Source organism: Rhinolophus ferrumequinum, chromosome 10 (assembly GCF_004115265.2).
Source record: "Rhinolophus ferrumequinum isolate MPI-CBG mRhiFer1 chromosome 10, mRhiFer1_v1.p, whole genome shotgun sequence".
Lineage (NCBI taxonomy): Eukaryota > Metazoa > Chordata > Mammalia > Chiroptera > Rhinolophidae > Rhinolophus > Rhinolophus ferrumequinum.
The window spans coordinates 41,203,159-41,226,249 of record NC_046293.1 but is presented as its reverse complement, the minus strand read 5'-3'; the positions used below and the strand labels follow the sequence as shown (position 1 = coordinate 41,226,249).

The 23,091-nt window shown below is 36.8% G+C and overlaps 1 protein-coding gene across 9 annotated transcripts in view; it reads right to left on the bottom strand.

The window, feature by feature from the left end:
* The window catches only part of BICD1 (BICD cargo adaptor 1), a 177,816-nt gene that overhangs the window by 75,557 nt on the left and 79,168 nt on the right, over nucleotides 1-23,091 (bottom strand). For all 9 annotated transcript variants that reach the window (XM_033117934.1, XM_033117929.1, XM_033117928.1 and 6 more), the window contains exon 2: nucleotides 15,653-15,865. In XM_033117934.1, coding sequence (XP_032973825.1) covers nucleotides 15,653-15,865 — 213 coding nt within the window. The remainder of the gene's footprint in view (nucleotides 1-15,652; nucleotides 15,866-23,091) is intronic.

Sequence of the window (23,091 nt, the reverse complement as noted above, 5' to 3'; positions counted from 1 at the left end):
CCAAAAATAAGACCTAGCCGGACAATCAGCTCTAATGCGTTTTTTAGAGCAAAAATTAATGTAAGACCCAGTCTTATTTTACTATAAGACCGGGTCTATAATGTAATGTAATGTAATGTGATGTAACGTAATATAATATAATATAATACTGGGTCTTATATTAATTTTTGCTCCAAAAGACGCATTAGAGCTGATTGTCCAGCTAGGTCTTATTTTCAGGGAAACATGGTAGGTGCTTAACAGAATGGTCATTCCTGAAGGAGAAATTTTGCAGCGAATTAAATTACAACACAGAATTTCCATTTCTCTTTGCCACACAGAGTCTGAAAATTGTGGTTACAAATGACTATCTGCACATACACATTGAAAGCATTGGCCGGTTCAACAGTGCTTGTCTCACTCTGAAGATTACTGGTGGACTGGCCCATTACAGTAAGAGTTAGGCAGTAACACTGTCTGACCTTGGAGTGACTCATTGCCCTTCTCTGCTGACTGGCCTCAGCAGAAAAGGTGTTGCAAAATAAATGAATGGGAGAGTATACAGAAGTAAAACAGGCATCTCCAACTCTACCTTTCTGAATCCTGTTCATTTTAAACATATCTTCTCTCACTCTGTTCTAATGGCAAGGGCCTGAAATAAATTAAGATATAACAAAGAAGTGAATACTAACCAAAGCTACATATTTATTATCTTTTATTCTTTCTTTCTTGATAGTGTAGAACATGCATTTCCAATAGGGGGTCGTATAACCCCTGTGATAGGCTGAATAATGGCCCCCCAAAAACATTCGGGTTCTAGTACCTGGAACCTGTGAATGTTACCATCTATGGTAACAGAGACTCTGCAGATACGATTAAGGATTTCGAGATGGTGAGATTACCCTGGATTATCTGGAGAGACCCGAAGTATAATCACAGTGTCCTTACAAGAGGGAGGCAGAAGATTTGACACAGAAAAAGATGGCAGTGCAATACTGAAACAACTATGCTGTTGGCTTTGAAAGATGGAGGAAGGGGCCATGAATGCAAGACATGCAGTTCTAGAAGCTGGAAAAGGGTGAAAGCCAGAAGAGGAAACAGATACTGCTGTAGCACCTCCAGAGGGAATAGGGCTCTGCCAACACCTTGACCTTAGCCCAGTAATCTGCTCACTTCTGGCCTCCAGAATTGTAAGAGAAGAAATCTGTGTTGTTTTAAGCCACCAGGTTTGAAGCCTATTGTTATAGCAGCCATAGAAAATTAATACAGCTCTCAAGGGGTTGAAGATTGGTTCTTGGGCAAGTGAAAAAAATCTTAGAGGTTACTTACAATGGTTTGTGATCCTCCCAAGGTCAACCCTATCCCACAAAATCTTGTTCCTCAGTATTTAATTTTGTGGCAATTAGAAAAATGTGTCAAAAAAAGCTCTATAAGGAGACAATAAGGAAATAAAAGGTTGTAAAGCATTTCATTGGCAAGCACTGCAATGACAAAATTGATTCAAACAATGATGCAAAACTTTTATTACTCTCAAGACCCAGTTACATTATGATTAATGGTTGGGGGCAAGAGAGGTGTTATCCTGACAGCTTTTTTTATATCCTTCATTCTAACAATGAATTTTTCACCATTCAGATAAAATTTGTTGGCCACTTCTTTGTACAGGCAGCCAAATCTTACCTCATTGTTTAAAAACAACTGTAGGGCTATATTGTGTACCAAAGCTCATTAGGAAATCCATTTTAATATTCTAGATCTCTTTAATGTAATGCAGGCAGTGAGGTTTTTGTATACTTTGATAGATTCAGAAGAGATGTTGAGCTACAATTCTGCTTTTTGAAAAATTGTTTTAGTGAAAACAAAATGGTACCTAAATGTAAGTATTTTTTATATTATTGAAGAATTGATGAAGATTACTATTTCTAAATCTAAGTATTTTTAATATTATAGAAAAAATGATGATGAGGAAGGTAATTAAGAAGGTAATATATAGCCTTTCTTGTTGAATGCATAGTATTCTACTTTAATTCAAATTAAAAGTTAAAGTTTGGGTCTATTAATTGATTTAGTAATATAATTGGTCTACAATATTTATTTTTTAAAATATCTTTGTTGATTAAGCATTAAAAAGTATAATTTAAGATATATATCAAAATTCATTATATCACTAAATTCACTCATTAATGTGCTCTTTCTGCTTTGCTCAATTATAAGTTTCCTGTAACCTTCAAAAAACTAAGTTCTGAGTTGATTGAGGTATCCTTGATTGTTAGATTAAGCTATAAATTCCCTTAGGAGAATTAAATGCCTGAACAGAATTTTAATCAGGTTAGACCTGCCAACCAGGATGTTCTTTGGAAATAGAGGTCAAGATGTAAAAAAAAGATTAAAATTGTCCACTAAGCATTCCAGCTGAAATGCTGATTGTGCATTACTATTCCTTCTACCCAGCCTGCACAGGGAGCAAAACCTGAGCTTGGGGTGGAAGAAAAAGTTTGAAACTGAATCGAGCTATTTTTAGTCCAAGAATCAATATGTACAAAATGGATTGTGCACGGGTCTTTATTCTTATATTCCAAGACATAGAAAACTGGTGTTTGATCCTATTCACAAGATGGAAAAGGGGAGGAAAGGAGAGGAGAGAGAGAGAAAAGAAATCCATATATAGAGGGTACCAAAAAAAATGCATGCCTTTTAATTTTAAGAGATCTTAAAATGTGTATATATTTCTTTGACACCCCTGGTATGTGTACATATATGACTTATATACATATATATATATATATATATATATATATAAAATCAATACATATTATATGTATAAAATCCACATGTATATGCAGGTATATGCTAAGTATATACTGTATCGATTCTACATTTAAAAAGTAGGCTGCCTTTCACTGTTTATTATTTTTAAATGATGATAGATAACTGATAAAAACTTAGTTATCCTTAAAAAAAGTAAAAAGACTATGCAAGGTTACTTTTAAAACAGACTTTTTATTTCACCAACATCAGCTCCAGAGTTGCCATTTCTACAGTATGCCATTTCTGACAACTATACTGTCTCACCATGTCTAACTTTAGCTTGACCTCTTCCCTGCACTTTCCCATTTAATTTTCCATTTGTCACCGGTTTAATGACTGGCTATTACACTGGCTATTTCTGTGCAGGAAGTTGATGTAACTGTCGTATGAGGCCAGAAGTTTATGCCTCTTCTTATGGTCTAATGCAGAAAGAAAAGAGTCACAAACAAACATAGTACGATTTTGAAGCTATGTCCAAATGATTTCTAACACCTGAATGTTGGAAATATTTACATTTTTGAAGTTTTCCCCCAAATGGTTCCCCCAAATTATTAATAAGACCTATGCAGGTCCTTATTACCTCCCCCAAAATAACCTCAAAAAGGCCAAAGATATTTTTGAATAAAAATCAAATGACATTATTTCTCACTGACAAATATAATAACCCAACTTTCCAAATCATGGAAAATTATATTTCCAATTGTTAAAACGAGAAATGAGATGTATATGCTCCTTACAACAATGCATGCCTCTTGATCAATAGTCACGGACTCTATGAGCATATGGGATTATGGCAGGCATGAGGATGACTCTACAGATGTGTGTAATGCAACTCCTCCTTGCTCCAGTGGAAACCTGACTCTCCCGTGGGCACACTGTTTCCTCTGCAACCCTCTCAAGTGTTAGCTGGAGGTGGGATGGGTCTCCCTTCTGTACCACATGGCTGCTTTCAGAGCATTCTCCCTCTCTCCTCCCTTAAAACTCCTCTGCTTTAAATCTCATATCATCATGAGATTTTTTTTTTGTTTTGAAGCTAGTTAATGTACATTTTTGGGGGGGAAACAAATTAACAGTAACTTCCACAGGGACAAGATGGGCAGCAGGGTGGGCACAGACACTGTCTACTGTCCACTACCAGCACTGCTACTGTGACCTACCAAACACCACCGCATTTCCCCTCATTTCTCCAAGGCTTTAGTTCCTGGCTCACTGTCAACATCTCCAGAACTTCTGTTCCTAATTCCTGGATTCTCAATACGCACACAGATGATCTGAACCCCGGAATTCCTTCTCTTGCAGGACTTTCTCCTCCTGCGTCAGCCACTCACTCTCATGCTCAGACTGTGAGAGTGACTCACTCTCCAGATGGCTATCTCACGACCTCTCTCTTTTCAAATCCCCAACACCTCCCCCATCTTCCCTTTCCGGGGCTGACCTTGCTTCCTGCTTCAGTGAGGAAACTGAGGCAGCCTGAAGAGGACTTTCAAAGACTCTTCTTTCACATCTACTGATGTACCGACATCGACAGCCACATGCTCTACTTTTCCAGGCATTACCGTAGCTGAAACCCTTGCTCCTTTCCAAAGGCAAGCCCTCCATTTTTGTACCAGATCCCATTACTCTCTTCTTCATTCAAGGAAATCAATTGCTCTAGGCATTCTCCCCTTTTTCCTCTTAAAATGAAATTAAAATTTCCCTCCCTACTGGGTCACACCCAGCAGCAATCAGCATTCACATATGCTATTATTTCTTTCATCAAAGAAAAAAACCCAAACAACTTTCTCTTGAGCCTATTTCATCCCCTAGCTACCTCCTCCTCATTTCTTTGGTCCTCTCTGCAAACAAACCGGTTCTGGAAAAGTTGCCTCTATTCTCCAATTTTCATCCCTTTATTCTCTGTTAAAACTACTCTAATCAGGCTTTTGCTTCCACCACTCCACAGAAACTTCCCTCACTGACGTGACCGATGACTGTATCTTGCTAAATACGATGGTCAATTCAGCTTCCTCATCTTGCTTGTTTATTAGCAATATTTGCACTATTGCTCACTTCCTCTATAGATATTACTTTCTTCATTTGGCTCTTTCATTTTCTTTCTACCTCACTATTATTTTCAGTTTCCCCTCTTGTGCCCAACATCTCAGAGCTGAGGTGGCCCAGGACTCAGTGCCTGGGCCCCTGCTCTTTTCTATCTACACTTCCATGATTGGTGATGTCAGTGACAATCCTTAAATAGCATCCATCTACTGATAATTTCAAAATTTATATTTCTGTCCCCAGACCGTTCTACCAAATTCTAGGCCCGCATCTCCCACTACCCATTCAATATCTACACTTGGAAGCCTAATTGAAATTTAAAACTTAACATGTCTCAAAATTATCTTCTGATCTTCTCTTCTAAAACTTGTTTCATGTGAAGCCTTCCCCATTTCAATTAATGATAATTCCATTTTTCAAGTTGGTTAAGCTAAAAACCTTGGGGTGGCGTCATCTTTTCTCCTCCGTATCTCTTATTCTCTACATCCAATCCACTAGAAAGTCATTTTGGCTCCACTCTCAAAATCTATTCAGAATCTGACCTCTTTTCACCACCTGAACCTGTCATCCTGGCCCAAACCACCATCTTCTCATGTCTGGATGCATCAGCCTCCTACTCTTACCCTTGCCTCATTAAAGTCATGTTACTCCTCTGCTCAACAGCTTCCAGTAGTTCCCACTTCACTCCAAGTAAAAGCCTAATATAAAATAATATTGCATGTCAACTGTATCTGAAAAAAAAGGAATAATTTTTTTAAAAAGTGAAAGTCAAATCTTTTCAATGGTCTGTAAGGCCCTACACGACTCAGCTTCCTGTTACCTCAGAGAGGTAATCATGACAGTGTGGTATTGGCAAAGGGAGAAACAACTAGATCAACCGAACAGAATAGAGAGTCTAGAAATAGACCCAAACAAAAGTGACCAATTGATTTGGACAAAGATGCAAAGGCATTTCAATGGAGAAAGAATAGTCTTTTCAAAAAATGGTGGGACAATAGAACATTTATATGCCCCCCCACAAAAAAAACTTCAACTTAAGTCTCACACCTTACGTAAAAATTAACTCAAAATGGATCATAAATCTAAATTTGAAACTATAAAGCTTTTAGATAAAAATATAGGATAAAATCTTCATGATGGGAATGCAGAGGGTTCTTAAACCTGGTATCAAAAACATAGTTCACAAAAATGTTTTGGATACATTAGACTTCATAGAAATGAAAAACTTTGTGCTTGCAAAAGACACTTTAAAGAGAATGAAAAGGCAGGTTGAATATTGGGAGAAAACATTTGCAAATCACATGTCCAAAATAAGGTTTTGAATCCAGAATATGTAAAGAATTCTTAAAATTTACCTAAGAAAAGAAACAATTAAAGAATGCAATTAAAAAATGGGCAAAAGCCTGAAACATAAACTTTACCAAGAAGAATATATATACAAGGCAAATAGCAAGGAAAAGGTATTCAATATTATTAGTCATTAGGGAAATGCAAACTAAAACCACAGTGAGATACCACTACACATCTATTAGAATGGCTAAAACAAAAACACTTACAACATCAAGTGCTGAAAAGGATGAAGGGAAACTAGAACTCTTACACATTGCTAGTGGAAATGCAAAATGAAACATCCACTCTGGAAAAATTAAATATACACTTACCACGTGACCCAGAATTTCCACCCTTCTAGTTATTTACCCTAAAGAAAAACATTTGTTCATACAAAAATGTTAATGTACATGAATGTATATAGCAGCTCTATTTGTAACTGCCAAAATCTAAAAATAATGCAAATGTTCTTCAATAGGTGAATCAATTAAAAAAAACAGCAACAACTTCAGTATATCCATACAGTGAAATATTATTCAGTAATTAAAAGGAACAAACTATTGATACATGCAACAACTTAAATGAATCTCATAGTTATTATGCTGAGAAAAAGGACCCAATCTCAGAAGGTTACATACTGTATAATTCCATTTACATAACATCCTTGAAAAGACAAAATTATAGTGATAGAAAATAGATGATTGGTTATCAGAGTTTGGGGTGAGGGAGGATATGACTACAAAAGAATAGCACAGCACACGGGAGGTTTTTGGGATGATGAAACTTCTGCATCTTGATTATGGTTATGGTTACATGAATCTATGTGTCACATTCATAAAGCTATATGCCAAAAAAAATTCTATGAGCCTATAATTAATTAAACTAACCCTACAAACAAACCCATTGACGTAACTTATTTTTCCCAAAGGCACAATCAAATCACAATTAATCCAAGGTGAATTGTCTGTATAATGTTACACTTTGCTTTCAAACCCCTGATGATGTTAACAGGGATGTTTGTTTACAGTAGGTTCAGCAAATGTTGGAAAAAAGAACTTTTCAACCAAAAGAAACATAGCTCTCTCCGGTGGAACCAATAAACCAATAAGCAGGCAGCAACATGGTGAAGGGCTAGAACACTAGTGTCACACTGCCTGGTGTAGGACACCAGCTTGACTACTTGTTGAACAATTGTTGAGCTTCTCTGCCTCACCTGTAAGAGGGGGCTAGAAACAGTACATGCTTTGTACGTTTTTTGAGAGAATTAAAAGAGATAATGAACGTAAAGTGGGAAGTATCGTGTTTGGCACGTGGTAAGCTCTCATAAATGTTAGCTATGATATTATTAGTTATTTGAAACCAATTAAAAACAGTGATAACTCTTTACTGTTTCATGGTTTGCATCATTCCAGAGAGGTGTGAGATCCATTCCCAACAACTATGAAGAGCAGGAGAGAAACTGTGACATGCTAGGGAAGTAGCTCTCCCTACGCCGGGCCTTTACAGAATGGTAAAATCATTATGCAGTTGGGAGTGTCAGTTTCACTCAGGTCTGTGTAAACACAGCTCCCAATGACCAATTATTCAGCCAGAAACATCAGCGGTTATAAGAAAAGCTTTGTTATTTACTGGATGCTTTAATTAAATAGTTTAATCTTTTCCCCACGACTCAGGTCATCAGTAAGCACATTCGATGTTATACTGAGTAATAACGCAGAGACCCTTTGAGGAAACAGCCGGGTATGAAATGAAAAGCTGTTTACACTGATAGTAAGAGCACTTAGATGGCTCTCCTCTTTAAACCTACTGGCTTTTAAATATGTGTTGTTTATTCTTTGGGTGCCAGGATGTCAACCATTACTTCTTGCTACTGTCAGAAGGTGCTGGGGCTTCTCTCTGTACTCCAATACATCTTTCTAATTTATTGTTTCTGTCTTGCTGTGTGTAAGTCTGACTACCAAACTCTGATACAATAAATAACACTCACCTAGTCCTCTATTTCCTATAAAGAACTTTCATGAAAAATATTTTATCTTTATAAAAATTATGGGGGGAAGACAGTTGTCATTATGTTTATGCAGGAAATAGTAAGTTTAATCACCCAACTGGTAAAATGGTCTAGTTAGGACATGAACTCAAGATTTCCTGAATTCTAATTCCATACTATTACCAAACCACCTATTTATGCAGTGGAAGCAAATCGATTTTTAAACAGTGGCTGAAGGGCTCTTCTTTGAATAAAGTGAGTATGTGCTGGTGGCTGAGGTCCATGGCATCTAATCTGGCTGTTCAGATGATGTTTTCCACTTACTTAGTCATGGCAGGTACCACCTATTTGTAGTTTTAATGAGAGACTAAGATGAGTGTGGTATTACTGTACAAAATGTTATATGCTGGGGCCGGCCCGGTGGCTCAGGCAGTTAGAGCTCCATGCTCCTAACTCCGAAGGCTGCCGGTTCAATTCCCACATGGGCCAGTGGGCTCTCAACCACAAGGTTGCCAGTTCAATTCCTCAAGTCCCGCAAGGGATGGTGGGCTCCGCCCCCTGCAACTAAGATTGAACACGGCACCTTGAGCTGAGCTGCCACTGAGCTCCCGGATGGCTCAGTTGGTTGGAGTGCATCCTCTCAACCACAAGGTTGCCGGTTCAACTCCTGCAAGCGATGGTGGGCTGTGCCCCCTGCTACTAGCAACGGCAACTGGACCTGGAGCTAAGCTGCGCCCGACACAACTAAGACTGAAAGGACAACAACTTGAAGCTGAACGGCACCCTCCACAACTAAGATTGAAAGGACAACAACTTGACTTGGAAAATAGGCCTGGAAGTACACACTGTTCCCCAATAAAGTCCTGTTCCCCTTCCCCAATAAAAAAAAAAAAAATCTAAAAAAAAAAAAATGTTATATGCTGTCTTGTCCATTTGGGCTGCTATATCAAAATACCATAAGCTGGGTGGCTCAAACAACAGACACTTATTTCTCATAGCTCTGGAAGCTGGGAAGTCTAAGTTCAAAGCACCAACAGATTCTGTGTCAGGTGAGGGCCTGCTTCCTGGTTCACAGATGGCCATCTTCTCGCTGTGTCCTTACATGGCAGGAGGGGCAAGGGAGCTCTCTGAGACATCTTCTCTAAAGTCACTATCCCATTCCTAATGACTCACTCTCATTACCTCATCACCTCCCAAAGGCTCCACCTCCACTACCATCACATTGGGGTTTAGGGTTCAACATATGACTGTTAGAGGGACATAGACATTTGGTCTATAGTATATATTGTCTAAAACACAGCTCACTTTCTATTTCCATAGATACTAAAGATTAGAAGGAAATCATTTCTAAATACATTTAGTTGTTTCAACATTTAAAACAACCACTCATTATTGAATTTTGTTCATTGATGCTTTCCAAACATCTGGATCATAATAAGTAAGCACTGAAGAGACCTTTGTGGAATGAATGAACGCATGACTGCAAAGTTAATTCGAAAAGATGAAAAACATAAGATGAGAAACTCAAAACCTAGGTCCAACATTTCAAATTTTCAAGGATTCCCCATAGGATTAAAGATAGTCAATAATACCATGTTTTTAAAAAGCAGACACACATTTTTAAGAGACACTGGATGTCAGTCTGAGAAGGTAATAACCAGGACAGTGAGACATCCTGAAACCATGTCAGACGAGGACATGCAAATGGATCTCGATATGTTTAGTCTGAAAAAGAGAAGACAAGATAGTTCTTTCCAAATATTTGCAGCTATAGGGCATGGGCTAAAATTGTCAAGTAGAATAAGAAACCAAAAAAAAAAAAAAAAAAGTATTCTCTGTTGATCCAGAGGCTAGAAATAAGGCTGGTCGGTGACAATTACACACAGTCAACTTTTCACCGAACAAAAAGGAGTTTAACAATTAGGGCTGCCAAGCAACAGGATGCGCAGCCTTGGGAGGGAGTTGAAAGAAGGAAATGAACAGTAACTTAACATCTCCATTGTACCAGGCATCTGGCATAGGGTGTGTACATTAGTGTTATCATTTCCGTGTTGGAAGTCAGGAGAGCAAAGCCTAGAGAATAATAGTAACTTCTCAATATCATATAGTTGGTAAATGGAACAGCTGAAATTCAAGCTCGGCAGGTAGCTAACTCCCAACGCATGTTCTTTCAGTTTAATTTGACTCAACTAACATTATTATTTTTTAATGTCTGCTTTTGGCCAGGCACTGTGCTGGGTGCTGGGGATACAAAGATAAATGACAGACAAAACAAGTCTTTCCTTGAACGGTCTCACAGTTTATCTTCTCCATAGTGCTGGAAGTGTCTGAGCAAAGGTACATAACCACCCAGGGCTATTGGAAAAATAACTATTGATCTGGGTGTAGCCTTAACCAAATAATCACCAGGTACTTTCACACCCTAAAAGTTTACAGATGTGGATTCCTTATGGTGAAATAGGTATATTCCTAAAATGTTGGCTTAATAATAGATTTGTGGAAATTGAGCTACTGGAATATTATGAAATTTGCTTGGGTATTCCAATGAGGGGGAAAAAATGGGAGTTTCAAAAGTAATAAAAATCATATGGATTAAGCAGCTTCTAAACTACGAAATGGCCACATGCTAATAAAATGTTACCAATAAGTCACAATTTTAGCTATTGTACTAAAGCTTCACATACTGTGCCAGAAATTTCATTAGCTTGAGGCAAGATTCAGAAGAGGGAAACAGGGCTCTTGGCAGCTACAGTGACATGGATAGGAGTGTTTAAAGCACAGCCAGGTTTTCTGAGTTCAGATCCTGGATTGTCACCGGGCTTTGAACAAGTTACTTGACCTGTCCATGATTCACATGCCCCATCAGGAAAATGAGGTGATGTAATAATAGGACCTACCTCAACAGGGCTGTATAAGGAGTCAGAAAGTTAACCCACGTAAAGAATTTAGTATAGTGCCTGACACATTGTCTGGCCGTCAAAAAACGTTTAGTTATTTGCACTTTAAGGTATAGGCTTAATCTCTACGAAAGCCAGTAATCTGCTTTTTTAGATTACTGTAGTGCCTAAAGAGATATTTAGTGAACAAGTTTGAATTTCATTTTTCTATCTCCAACCTATAGTTCTACGTTAGACCTATTAGGTTGAAGAGAGAGAAATGAAATAGGTTGGATATATGTTCTAAGATAGCCTAAATAGATTTAGCCGGACAATATTTATAGAACACATTTTGTACTAAATTAAACTGCAGTCTACATTGATGAAATCATAAAACAGGATAATGAAACTTCTAATACTACTGAATCCTCTCAATTGTTAGTAAGGTAAGTCAGAATTTACTGCAATATTTATAAAGCATACCATGCAATTATGCCAGTAATTGCATAATTTCAGCTGTTCCATTTACCAACTATATGATATTGAGAAGTTACTTTTATTCTCTAGGCTTTGCTTTCCTTACTTACAACTCCAATTTCCTGCATGCCACCCGAAGGGGTCTACCTTCTGTGACATTTCTTTTTTACATAAACACGAATTCTGGTTAGGAATACTGGCATAATTGCATGGTATGTTTATAAATATTGCAGTAAATTCTGACTTACCTTACTAACAATTGAGAGGATTCAGTAGTATTAGAAGTTTCATTATCCTGTTTTATGATTTCATCAATGTAGACTGCAGTTTAATTTAGTACAAAATGTGTTCAATAAATATTGTCCGGCTAAATCTATTTAGGCTATCTTAGAACATATACCCAACCTATTTCATTTCTCTATCTCCAACCTAATAGGTCTAACGTAGAACTATAGGTTGGAGATGGAGAAATGAAATTCAAACTTGTTCACTAAATATCTCTTTAGGCACTACAGTAATCTATGTGTTCTCTTTAAGCTCTCATCAAAATGATGTCCATCAAGGCAACCCAAGGATTTTCTTTCCCTCTATTACTGGCCTTGTAGAATTATTAATAACTCCTAATTTGATTATTTGATTTGGGTGACATGTTTTCTTTTTTTTTATGTTTTCTTTATACTCCCTATACTTTAAAAAATTATTGAAAGCAGTCTGTCATTAAAGACACACACACACACACACAATAAGACTAAATAAAACATTTAAAAAATGAGAAGTATATTAAAAAAAAAAAACCTAGGTTTGTTTTTACGGTCAAACATAGTCCTGGATCTTTTTAACAACCAAAGTAGAAATAAAAACATCCATAATTCCTAGTGCCTTATTCATATTTCAACAGAAAGAATTTAAGGTAATAAATTCAAAGAGGTATTTGTCTAATGTTTCTTTAACTTAAGAAAGCAGATCTACATAATAAGTGATATCTTCAACAATATTTTTACGGAAGATGCAGAAAGTTATTAATCATAACAGTTTATGTTTATTATGTATTTACAATATACTAAAGCAATCTTTTACAAATACCAAGAATAAAATCCTAAAACTTTTAGCAGAGATGAGACTAGAATATTGATTTTCTAATAGTTAATTCAGAAATTTTTCCATTTTTTCCCACTATACTGCCCTATACCTACCACATATGGAAGAAAATTTGAGCTCGGAATTATATACACATGCAGGCACATACGTACAAACATACATGTGAAGTCCCCACAATACACATACCACATATACATACACATATACCTTTGCAGTATCCTATTGAACAGTATCCAACAATCCTATTGAAATAAGAGATAAAATCTCTCAATAAATAAAAATGATTAAATTATTAAATTCACATAGCATCTGTCAAGCTGATAACTTACTCCACTTTGCATTGGTTACCCTTGTCTATTTCTCATGGTCCATCGGATCATGATTTCTTTGCTTCATGATCTCTCTTCCAATCACTAGGCCTCAGTCGATGCCCAGAGTACAAAAATAAATAAATAAATAAAATTGAGCCTACAATAAAACCAAATCTGGAATTTTAATTAACATGAGTCATCAAAAGTCTGTATCAATATACCAAAAAATAGAATTGATTCCTTTGCTCCTTTTACAAATGTAATCAGTTCTAAATGCTAATAACAATTTTATTAGGTGCATTAAAACATGAGGGCTGGATGAAAAACAGAAGCCATTCTGGGTGTTGTGATACAACTAGCTTTCCGCCCATGGAGAAAACGTCCATAAATACATTGTTGGCCCACTTAGAAGAGTGGGAAGCAGACAACCTGATTTTTTTCCCTTTTAGTTACTTGACAAACCGGAAGGAATACATTCATTGGCTAAATAGCCTAGGGCTATTTTAGATTAAAATTACATAAATTTAGATGTAGCAAGTTATCCTATTACTGCAAATCAACTGCTGAAAATGCACAGAAATCAAAGGACTACAACCAAGGGATTCATCAGGAGATTATGGTGCTTACAGCAATTCCTCAAATTGTGCTATTAATAGATATTCCCTTATGATATTAATAGATACTCCCTTCCCCAGCTTTGGGCTGGCCAAAAATTCTAAATGAGTGGTTCTTAAAGTGAGGTCTCCAGAGTAGTAGCCACAGTATCAGCTGCTGGGAACTTGTTAGAAATGCAAATTCTTGGGTTCCACCCAGACCTATCAACTCAGAACCTCTGGGGGTGGGGCCCAGGACTCTGTTTTTATGAGTTCTCTAAGTGATTCTGATGCTCACTAAAATTTGAGAACTGATCTGAATGCAGGGCTCTTCAAATTTTTTTTTCTTTGCTGCCTCACTTCATTTCTAACTTACATCCTCATTCTTAATTACCAGTTCTTGCTGCTTAACACAGATCGATCTAGTCATTGGAAACGATGCTCTGTCAACCGTCACTGTCTTGCCTCAACAGAAAAACATCTCTGGATTCTCTGCCCTTTCCTCCATCTTCACTGGGCTCTCCTCAGCGGCAGCTGCCTTGACTTGTTCTTGTCACCATTCTCATGTGTGTGTGCACCTGGCCCTCAAGCTACCCATGTCCCACTCTCACTACCAAATTGCCACGTGAACCTGCGGCTCATGGCTGCTGAGGTGGCCCCCGTGGATGTTTCGTGTCTCTTGCTTGATCCAGGGTGATGGCCCAAGTTCACTTCTGAAGTGGAAGCCTGTCTCACAGGGGAAGCCTGGGGTTAGAGGGGTGAAAGGCAATTCCTTAGGAGGAGGAAGAAGAGGAGGGTCTGGTACTACAAAGGGTAAGCAAGTGACCGCCCAAAGCCAGCACATACAGATGCATCAAATAAAGAACTGGAGAGCAGCTTTGTTTTTAACAATTGTTTGCAGTGAAGAAAAGGGAGGCATGGCATCCTGAAAACTGTCTCATGCTCTACATATTACTTAGTATTTAGAATCTTTGTGCTAAAAACACTAACTTCTACTTCGTTGGCTCTTTTCTCTGTCTCCCCAAGTCATACTACCATATGGTAGTTTGGGCACTTCCAAAGATAATGAACTAGGTAAAGCAGAAAACTTACTGCAGATATTCATTTAGTTCACTGTAATATGGACATGTGTAAATGTAAATTATTAACTGAATTCCAATGAATTTTCGACAACTTATATCTCATAATAATGAAACCCTACTCGTAATGACACTAATTTCAAGAAAGATATCCGTGGATTTCTTCTGTTATATTTCACAACATTGAACAATTTTTTCATCCTCCCTGTTTCTATTATTAATTACAATGCTCAGTTAATAACCCCACTTGGTAATGGGCCTGGAACCGGTTTGTCAGTCTCCACTGCACCAGTGTAAGAATTAGAGGATGTCAGCACCTTTTATGCAGCTTCCATGTCAAAAAACGGAGTGAATAATATATGAAGTTTCCAGAAGTGCTCTTCAAGGGGTTTGGGGGATGAAAGTGCTTTTGGTTACCTGTATCCCCAATATCACTGGCAGACTGACTCTGCCAGTCTGAAAACGAGCTGGCATGTGATGCCACTATGGGAAAGATGAAGAGAAACAGTCAATCCAGTGGAGGCCCAGGGCCTGGGGAAGGAAGGCTCCCTGACCTAATTTATACCAGCTCTAATTTACTGCCTTTTCTGCAACCAGAAAAATAGTTTATGGTTCTGCATCTACAGCTTCTGAGATCCCTTAGGACACTCCCCCAGGGTCTCATTCCCCAGTGAGAAGAGCCCTGAGCTACTAATACCACTGTCATTTTGAATTAGTGGTGACACAGAGCATTTCAGCCAACAATTCTCCACAATGTATTAAAACAGGTAAGGGCGCGCGGGGGGTGGGGGAGAGTGCTAAGGTCACTGTATTTTTTAAACACCTTTGCAGAAGCAACAAGCCCAATTCCCAAATACTCAATAAATAATGACTTAAATTCTTAACAATAAGAGAGAGAAAAGCTCATCTCAGAACAAGCTGCCATTTTCACTAAAAAAGCAGAAAAAGTGCTAGCATCAGTATTATGTGCTTCTTGCTTAACACAGCTCCTCTGATGAGAGAAAAAGGTTTATTCCTCTCTCCTGGAGAGAACTTTATCTTATTTCTCTGTCACACAAATCTCTCGCAGGGAATTTACCTCCTTCATATCCTGCACGACAGCTGCGAGCCTCTCATTTTCTGCCTGCACATTCGTGACCACAGCCCGGCTCTGTTTCAGTTCATTCTGCATCTCCAAGATTTTCCCCAGGTAGTAAGCTTCCTTCGATGCTGACTCCTGCAGAAGCGTTTCCTCCCGAGTCTCTCCATCCTCAGCAACTTTCCGGTGGATGGAGAAGGACTGCCCAAAAGCCTGCAGAGTATTTGAAAAGAAAAAGAGTGCACAATGAAACACTGTTAAATAGACTTGGGAAAATATTTCATTTTGCTTTATTTGTAAAAGAGAGCTATTCTCCAAGACCTCCAGAAGCAAAACATACATATTTTATGTAAGAGTCTACCAGCTCTCATTGATGATACTTTAAATAATTCAAGTCCAATTAATAAGGAAAAATAAAATTAAAAATGTATATATATGATATTTTTAAATTTTATTTTTCCTTATTAATTGGATGAAATATATATATAGTTAAAGAAATATATATGTATATTTCTATATATTTAATGTGTGTGTATATATATATGTATGTACATATATATAAAGAAAACATGAAAAACATTGCTGCTTACTTTATGTTACCATTTTTTAGACAAATCTGATTAAGGAAGAGACAGCTCAGTGCTAATGAGCCCAACAAAATTCATGTTCTCATTTTCATTCTAGAAAACAAATCTCCAAAATATTTTTTCAAGAAAGAAAATAATACTTTCATTAGCTTTTTAATACATTAGCAGTAAGGATACACCAATTATGACCAGGACCCTTAAGAGACAAAATCACCAAAAAGCATTCAAATTGCCTGGTACCACAAAAAGACATTGAAATGTAGTCACTGTATAAGAAAATATAGATGTATCTACTTATTTGTGCAGAAACTAATGAAATTGGTTATCTTCAGGAGGTATGTGGGAATGGGGAAAAAAGAATGGAGGAATGAAATGGGTTACAAGGGATGTGGGGAGAATCGTGCTTTTCTGAGTATGAATGCCTTTTCAAATAGTTCTGACTCTTGCAACTATAGCAGTGTTTCACACACCTCCCAAAGTAAGTGATAATAAAAATGAACCTCTCGGTGTTGGAGGAACCCAAATGGAACACAAACAGCAACAAATGAACCCAGCTGTATTACAAATGAACAACATAACTACACTGAAAGAGGTAGAGAAGACAATAATCTAACCTGAATAATTTTTGCTATATACTGTAAAACTAAAGATGAAAATAACTGTACCCAAACACTACTGTCTAGTTAGTAAATTTGTTTCTCACAGGGATTATGGGATTACAATTCTGAAATTTCTTCATATGTATACTAAGGTTGAGCAAATAAGTAAATACATTAGGAATAATGAAAGCCAGGTTTCTCAGTATTGGAGAAAGGAGTTTCAAATAAGGAAGGGAGGAAGTCTAGAAAGAAACTATCAGTACTGGGTTGTAATCAGATGTATCAGGATGAACCTACAGTCTTTAATAGGTAGCTAGATATTCATAGACAGCCAGAAAGAGAGAGAGGTTATGGATGAGTATACACATACATGTATTTCCTAGCTCTGTCAGCTAAGAGGGCCTAGAAGCAATGAGAATACCTTACACCGAAATTTTGTTTTTAAATATCAATCTCCAATTAAAATTGGGCCTTGGAGAAATGACCAATTCTTGGGCTGGAGCAAAACTAACTTGGTATATCTTCTGTGCCAAAGAATAAGTAAAAAATGCTTTTAAAAAAATGATAGGGACACTTCTTTAGGGATATAAATGTTGAATAACTATGGTGGACACCTGAAACTAATATAATATTGTATGTGAGCTACATTTTAATAAAAATCTTAAAATAAATAAATAAATAAAATTATATGTCAAGGGACACAAGTGTCTACCAGAATGGGCTCCCAATGGCCAAATGTGGATAATTTGGGCAACAAAATAAATAATTCTAGTAATGAATTATAAACCATAGAATAAAATATTCAAGAGTCCACATTGATATAATAACTGCATATATGAGGAAAGAAGAAACAGCTCTCACAGTATAAACTCTAATTAATAAATGTAGAAGGAGTGATGGAAATAATATAGATCACCATTGTGCAAACACCAAATAATAATTGTTGCAGGTAAGAATTACCAGTGGAACATAAAATTAATAGAACAGTATGATAAGAAACAGAATATTTGCATAGTTTTAAAGCATCTCCTCCCAAGATACTTATTAACTCCAAAGGGAAAAGTAGTAACTTTGCAGTGGAGAGACCTGGTAGACTGTAACTGACAAAAGTTAAATCAGCAGCAATGAGACATACCAACATCATGTGCCGTCTGATACAATACATCGAGAGAAGCACACCATCACTTCTGTGGTATTCTTGCCAAAAATGCATATGCCAATTCTTATCATAAAAAAAATAATCAAATAAACCCAAACTGGGAGACAATCTACGAAATTATTAGCGAGAACTCTTCAAAAGTATTAAAGCTGGAAAAATGGAGAAAGACTCCTCCAGACTAGATGAGGCTAAGGAAATATGACAATTAAATGCACCATGGGATTCTGGACCTAAAAAAAGACATTAGTAGGACAATCAGCAAAATTGAAATAAATTCTTTATATTGGTTAATATTATTGTATCAATGTCAATTTTGGGTTATAATAATTATAGTGTGATTATGTAAAATGTTAACATTTGGGGAAGCTGTGTATAGGGTACATTAAATTCAGTGTAGTGTTTTTGCAACTTTTTTCTATGTCTAGAGTTATTTCAAAATAAAAATTTGAATAAGTATAGTCTCTACCCTAAAGGAGTTGAAAGATCTAATAAAATACCGGCACATAGAGTTATAAAGAACGTATGCGTTTGCACACCAAAGGGCTACTATATTCAATTAGAAGTACTATGGCTTTATGATGTAACTTGTGATATTATTACATTTTGCAATTTAAAATGTCATAAAATGATGCTTCTGGGCTACATATATTCATAAAGAAATAAAGCTGGAATTAACCTGTGAAACTCAGTTTCACCTTTGTTACAAACCTGAAGGCAGAAAAGGTATATGTCAATCATCATCAGGGACATAGCAAAAGTTAGGAGGGGACAGCATGATTTAGTGATTTTAAGTACAATCTCGTAGTCTTCTCCAAATTAAACTCAGAAACAGAAATTTAAAAAAAAAGAAAAAAAACTAACCCTGTCTCAATAAACTATCTTTCTTAGAATCTCAACATGGATCAAAATCAAAAGATGATTCCTAAGCATCAACTGAGAAAGATTTTGGTATCAATGTTCATCTGTACAGAGCAAAATATTCCTGGTGTTTGGCCTGTCCAGTCACTGGACAGAGAGAAATTCTTATTTGTGTAGCCAAATTTCTACATGTGGTAAAAAGCATAGACTCATGAGGGCAGCCAGATGGCTCACTTGGCTAGAGCACAAGCTCTTAACAACAGGTTTGCTGGTTCGATTCCCACATGGCCCAGTGAGCTGCGCCCTCCTGGAGCTGATGGGCCCTGGAAAAACACACTGCTTCCCAATATTCCCCAATTTAAAAAAAAAAGGAATTAAAAAAAAAAAGCATAGTCTCATGAATAGATGAAAAATTATTTCTGGAGGCAATGTTTACTTTTCCATCAGAATGGTCAGATTCTCTGAAGTCAATTCTGAATGCACTACCTATTAAAAAGTGTTTGGTTACACTTGAACTCTATATAACCTTATTAACCAGTGTCATCCCAATATATTTAATATAGATATTAAAAGCCTCTGGAGGGGAGAGATCTGGTAGCATATCTTCCTACAGTGAGCTGGTGAATTCTTGGCAGCCCCTCACCCTGGCAAAGGAACCTTGACTACATAGTCAAGTATTAGTACAATTTAAAATTAGCATCAACTGTGTATCAAACACCTCAGCTAGCTTCTTTATCACAACTACTTTTCTACTTCTATTAACAGAAAACTTCCACAAGGCCATTTTCCTTACTCTGCCTGAGTGAAATCAATCGACTTAGAGAGTCTATGGCTCTCATATTATTCTCAGCACATAGGCCATGTTCTCTTGGTGGCAAGAACAACTCCTAAAGTCTTAACAGCAAGTGAATTTATCTTTCTACCTTGATATAGTTTTAAAAATTGTATTGTGGATCCAGCACCAAAGGAAATTAAAAATTTCCAGATATATGCATAGATTTTTCAAAAACAGAATCAAGAATTGAAATTGCAAATATAAAAACTTTGATGAATCCTTATTTCATGTTTATTGCAGCTTAGAAACCTTAACTGAACGTATGGTTTCAAAATTAGTTGTTATTTTTATGAAGAACTTGGTCCTTCACTGGACCTGATTTGAAAACCGTGAAAGTACGACAGGTTATCCAAGAACATTTTTACTTGAAATAGAAAAAATAACACTAATCCTGCACAGGCTACAGATGCTCAACGATCTGCATTTCCAAACCCACTGAGAACTAACACTGCTCAGAAAATATATGCATTTTTAAAAGGGAGGTGAAGGAGAAAATACTCCTACTTTACCTAATTCCTAGTTGTCACTAACATGACAGCCAATTGACATTTATCATTTGGCTAATTGTGGAAGTTCATTTACCAGGCTTGTCTGGCTCTGCCAGCTACCTCCCTCGTCCATCACCATTCCAAGTATATCCTGACAAAGCTGGGCCCACGAGAAAAGAAACAATCTTTTTCATGCTCTAGAAGCTGCATCCTTGGCAGAAATCACAGAACTAGCTTCCATGTCTATTTATAGGCAAACCTAGGGTAGTCATGCTTCTAGTTATATTTTGTCCAGACAGCAAATTCCTTTTAGGTACTGCCATCATTTCGTGGATAATTTTATTTGAAATTAATTGAGGTAAATTGACATTTCTATACAATCTTAGAATGCGTTGTGATTTTTCATCATACGTGTAGCTATAATTGTACAATATTACATTTAACATATTCCTTTTCAATGTATACCTTGTTTTCTCATTCTTCTCACATGACTTCTTAACCCAAAGAAAATTCATAGCTTTTACTTTCATGTTCAGGACAATATGTTAGCTGTTAAACAGAATTTTCCTACTTATTAACCTTCATAATGTGAAATCTAAAAGCAATAAAAGTTTGGCCAGGATATTTAATATCATTATCTTTAAAATATGTATCCTAAAAAAAAATTAAAAAAAATAAAATATGTATCCTAGGCTACACAGAATTTTCATTCTTTCATCATAAAATTTATGGCAGAACAGTGTACTAGGTCACCAAGGACATTAGACAAAATATTTTTAAACTGGTACTAAAATTCATTCGTTCATTCGTTCGTTCATCTGTTCATTTAACAAGTATTTACAGAGAACTGTGACAGGCATTGCTTCAGGCACTGAGGATTCAGCAATGTTCTAGAAAAAAAAAAATCTCTGCTATTGGGAGCATATATTCTAGTGGAACATAAACAAGCCAATAAGTATATGGCATAATGTTGGAAAAGTTCTAAAAAGAAAATGAAAGCCAGGGTAAGAGCATGAAATAGCACTGCCCAATAGAACTTTCTGCGATGATGTATCTGTGTTGTCCAGTACGATAACCACCAGCCACTGAGCTCCTGAATTGTGACTAATGTGATCAAAGAATGGAATTTTTTTATTTTATGTAATTAATTTTAATTGCCACATATGGCTAGTAGCTACCGTGTTGGATAGACAGCGCAGAGACAGGGAGCAAGGCAGGTGGGGAGAAAGAGAGCCTCATTTAGAGAGGACAATCAGAGAAGATATGTCTCACCAGATACCTGCTCTGGGCAGACGCTCGAACGAAGGAGGGAGTGAGCAGAACCTGACCTTTCCCTAGAGGAGCCAGCCTAAATTTAAGTGTTGCTAAGCAAGAATTACAGCATAGCCACGGCGCCTCTTTAAAGACTATCAGTGGCCGTTCTTTACAGTCTTGACTACAGCACTTTAAAATCTGAGTGCTTGTCAGGAAGGGAAGGGTTGGCAACTGGCTTGTCACTGAAACCCACCCCACACTCCCCAAAGGAAGATTGTACCATCTTTGAACATATAATAAACATTATTTGACCAATTATATTTCTCTGTTGCCTCAGCTACCAGGAAATTCAGCATTAAATGCTTTGTAGCAATGAACTAGAATACCTTAAGTTTCTGGTATAACTATCTCCTCTTTTCTCTATAGTTTTGAGTTTTTATTGTTTTTACCCCATTGTATTGTTTTCCTTTACCTTAATCTACTTCAAGTACTTTTGGAGTAGAAAAAGGATATGAGTTATAATCCATTCAAATGATTTAAATAATGTTTCATTGTCATTAAGTCGTAAGAAAAGTCCATTAAAAGAATGGAGTTCAAGAGTTTAATAGAACTGAAAGTTCTATTAAGAATTCATTCTCATTCCATGGACAACAATGAACCCAAGTGATCTCAAAAAAGTACATAAAAATACGAATAAACTAGCTAAACTTGTTAGAACTGGCTAAGAAACATTTTCCAAACCTCTATATTCCAGCAACAAAGTATCTTAGAAGGTATAACCCAATTAGAAGGGAGCAGAGGAGGTGAGACAACCCAAAAGCATCCATCTGGGAGAAATCTGTTTCCATGACTCAAACATTATTAGAAGTCAAAGGTTTCCCTGATAATTAGAATCAAGCCTGATCGTTGAAAGGGCACATGTACTCACAAGAGGCAAAAGAGATTAAAAGTATGCGCTCCCGAGTTGAACCAGCTCTGCCACTTACTAATTGTATGACATTAAGCAAGTTACTTAACATTCTGTGCCTCAGTTTTCTCATCTATAAAATGGGGATAATGATTCATGTCATAGTGTTGTTGTGAGGCTCAAAAGATAAAATCTATGTATCACTTAGAACAGTTCTTGGTACAAATATAGTTAAGTGCTCGATAATTGCTGGCTATTATTAGTAGGAAGAAGATGTGCTTTGGAATCACATGCATTTGGGTTTATTAAACCTGCCTCCTCTGCAATCTTCGGCAAGATTTTTATATTTCTATGTCTCAGTTACATCAATGTATAAAACGAGAATAATTACATGTACCTTAAAGATAAGAATACACTAGCCTTGAAAGCTAAGGAGATCAGGTAAGAGGTACAAAATCTACAGCAAAATGCTTTGGACACAGTAAATGTTTATTAAATATCAGTCCCCTGCTCTCTCCTGCCCTTTGGAACTCTCAGATCTGACACTGGCAGGCTATTGCTTCGTCTGGTGTAAAGGTTTTCCTTGTACTTGTGCATGATTCATCTCTTTATGGAGAGCAGCTCCCTATTTCTGAAACAATAAACCTCTTACCAGAAAGGGAGCTCTGACATAACTTTTTTCTTACTAAGCCATTAGAAATGCTTATGACAAACAGAAATTTTTCAAGGCATAGGTTCTACAGTTTACTTTA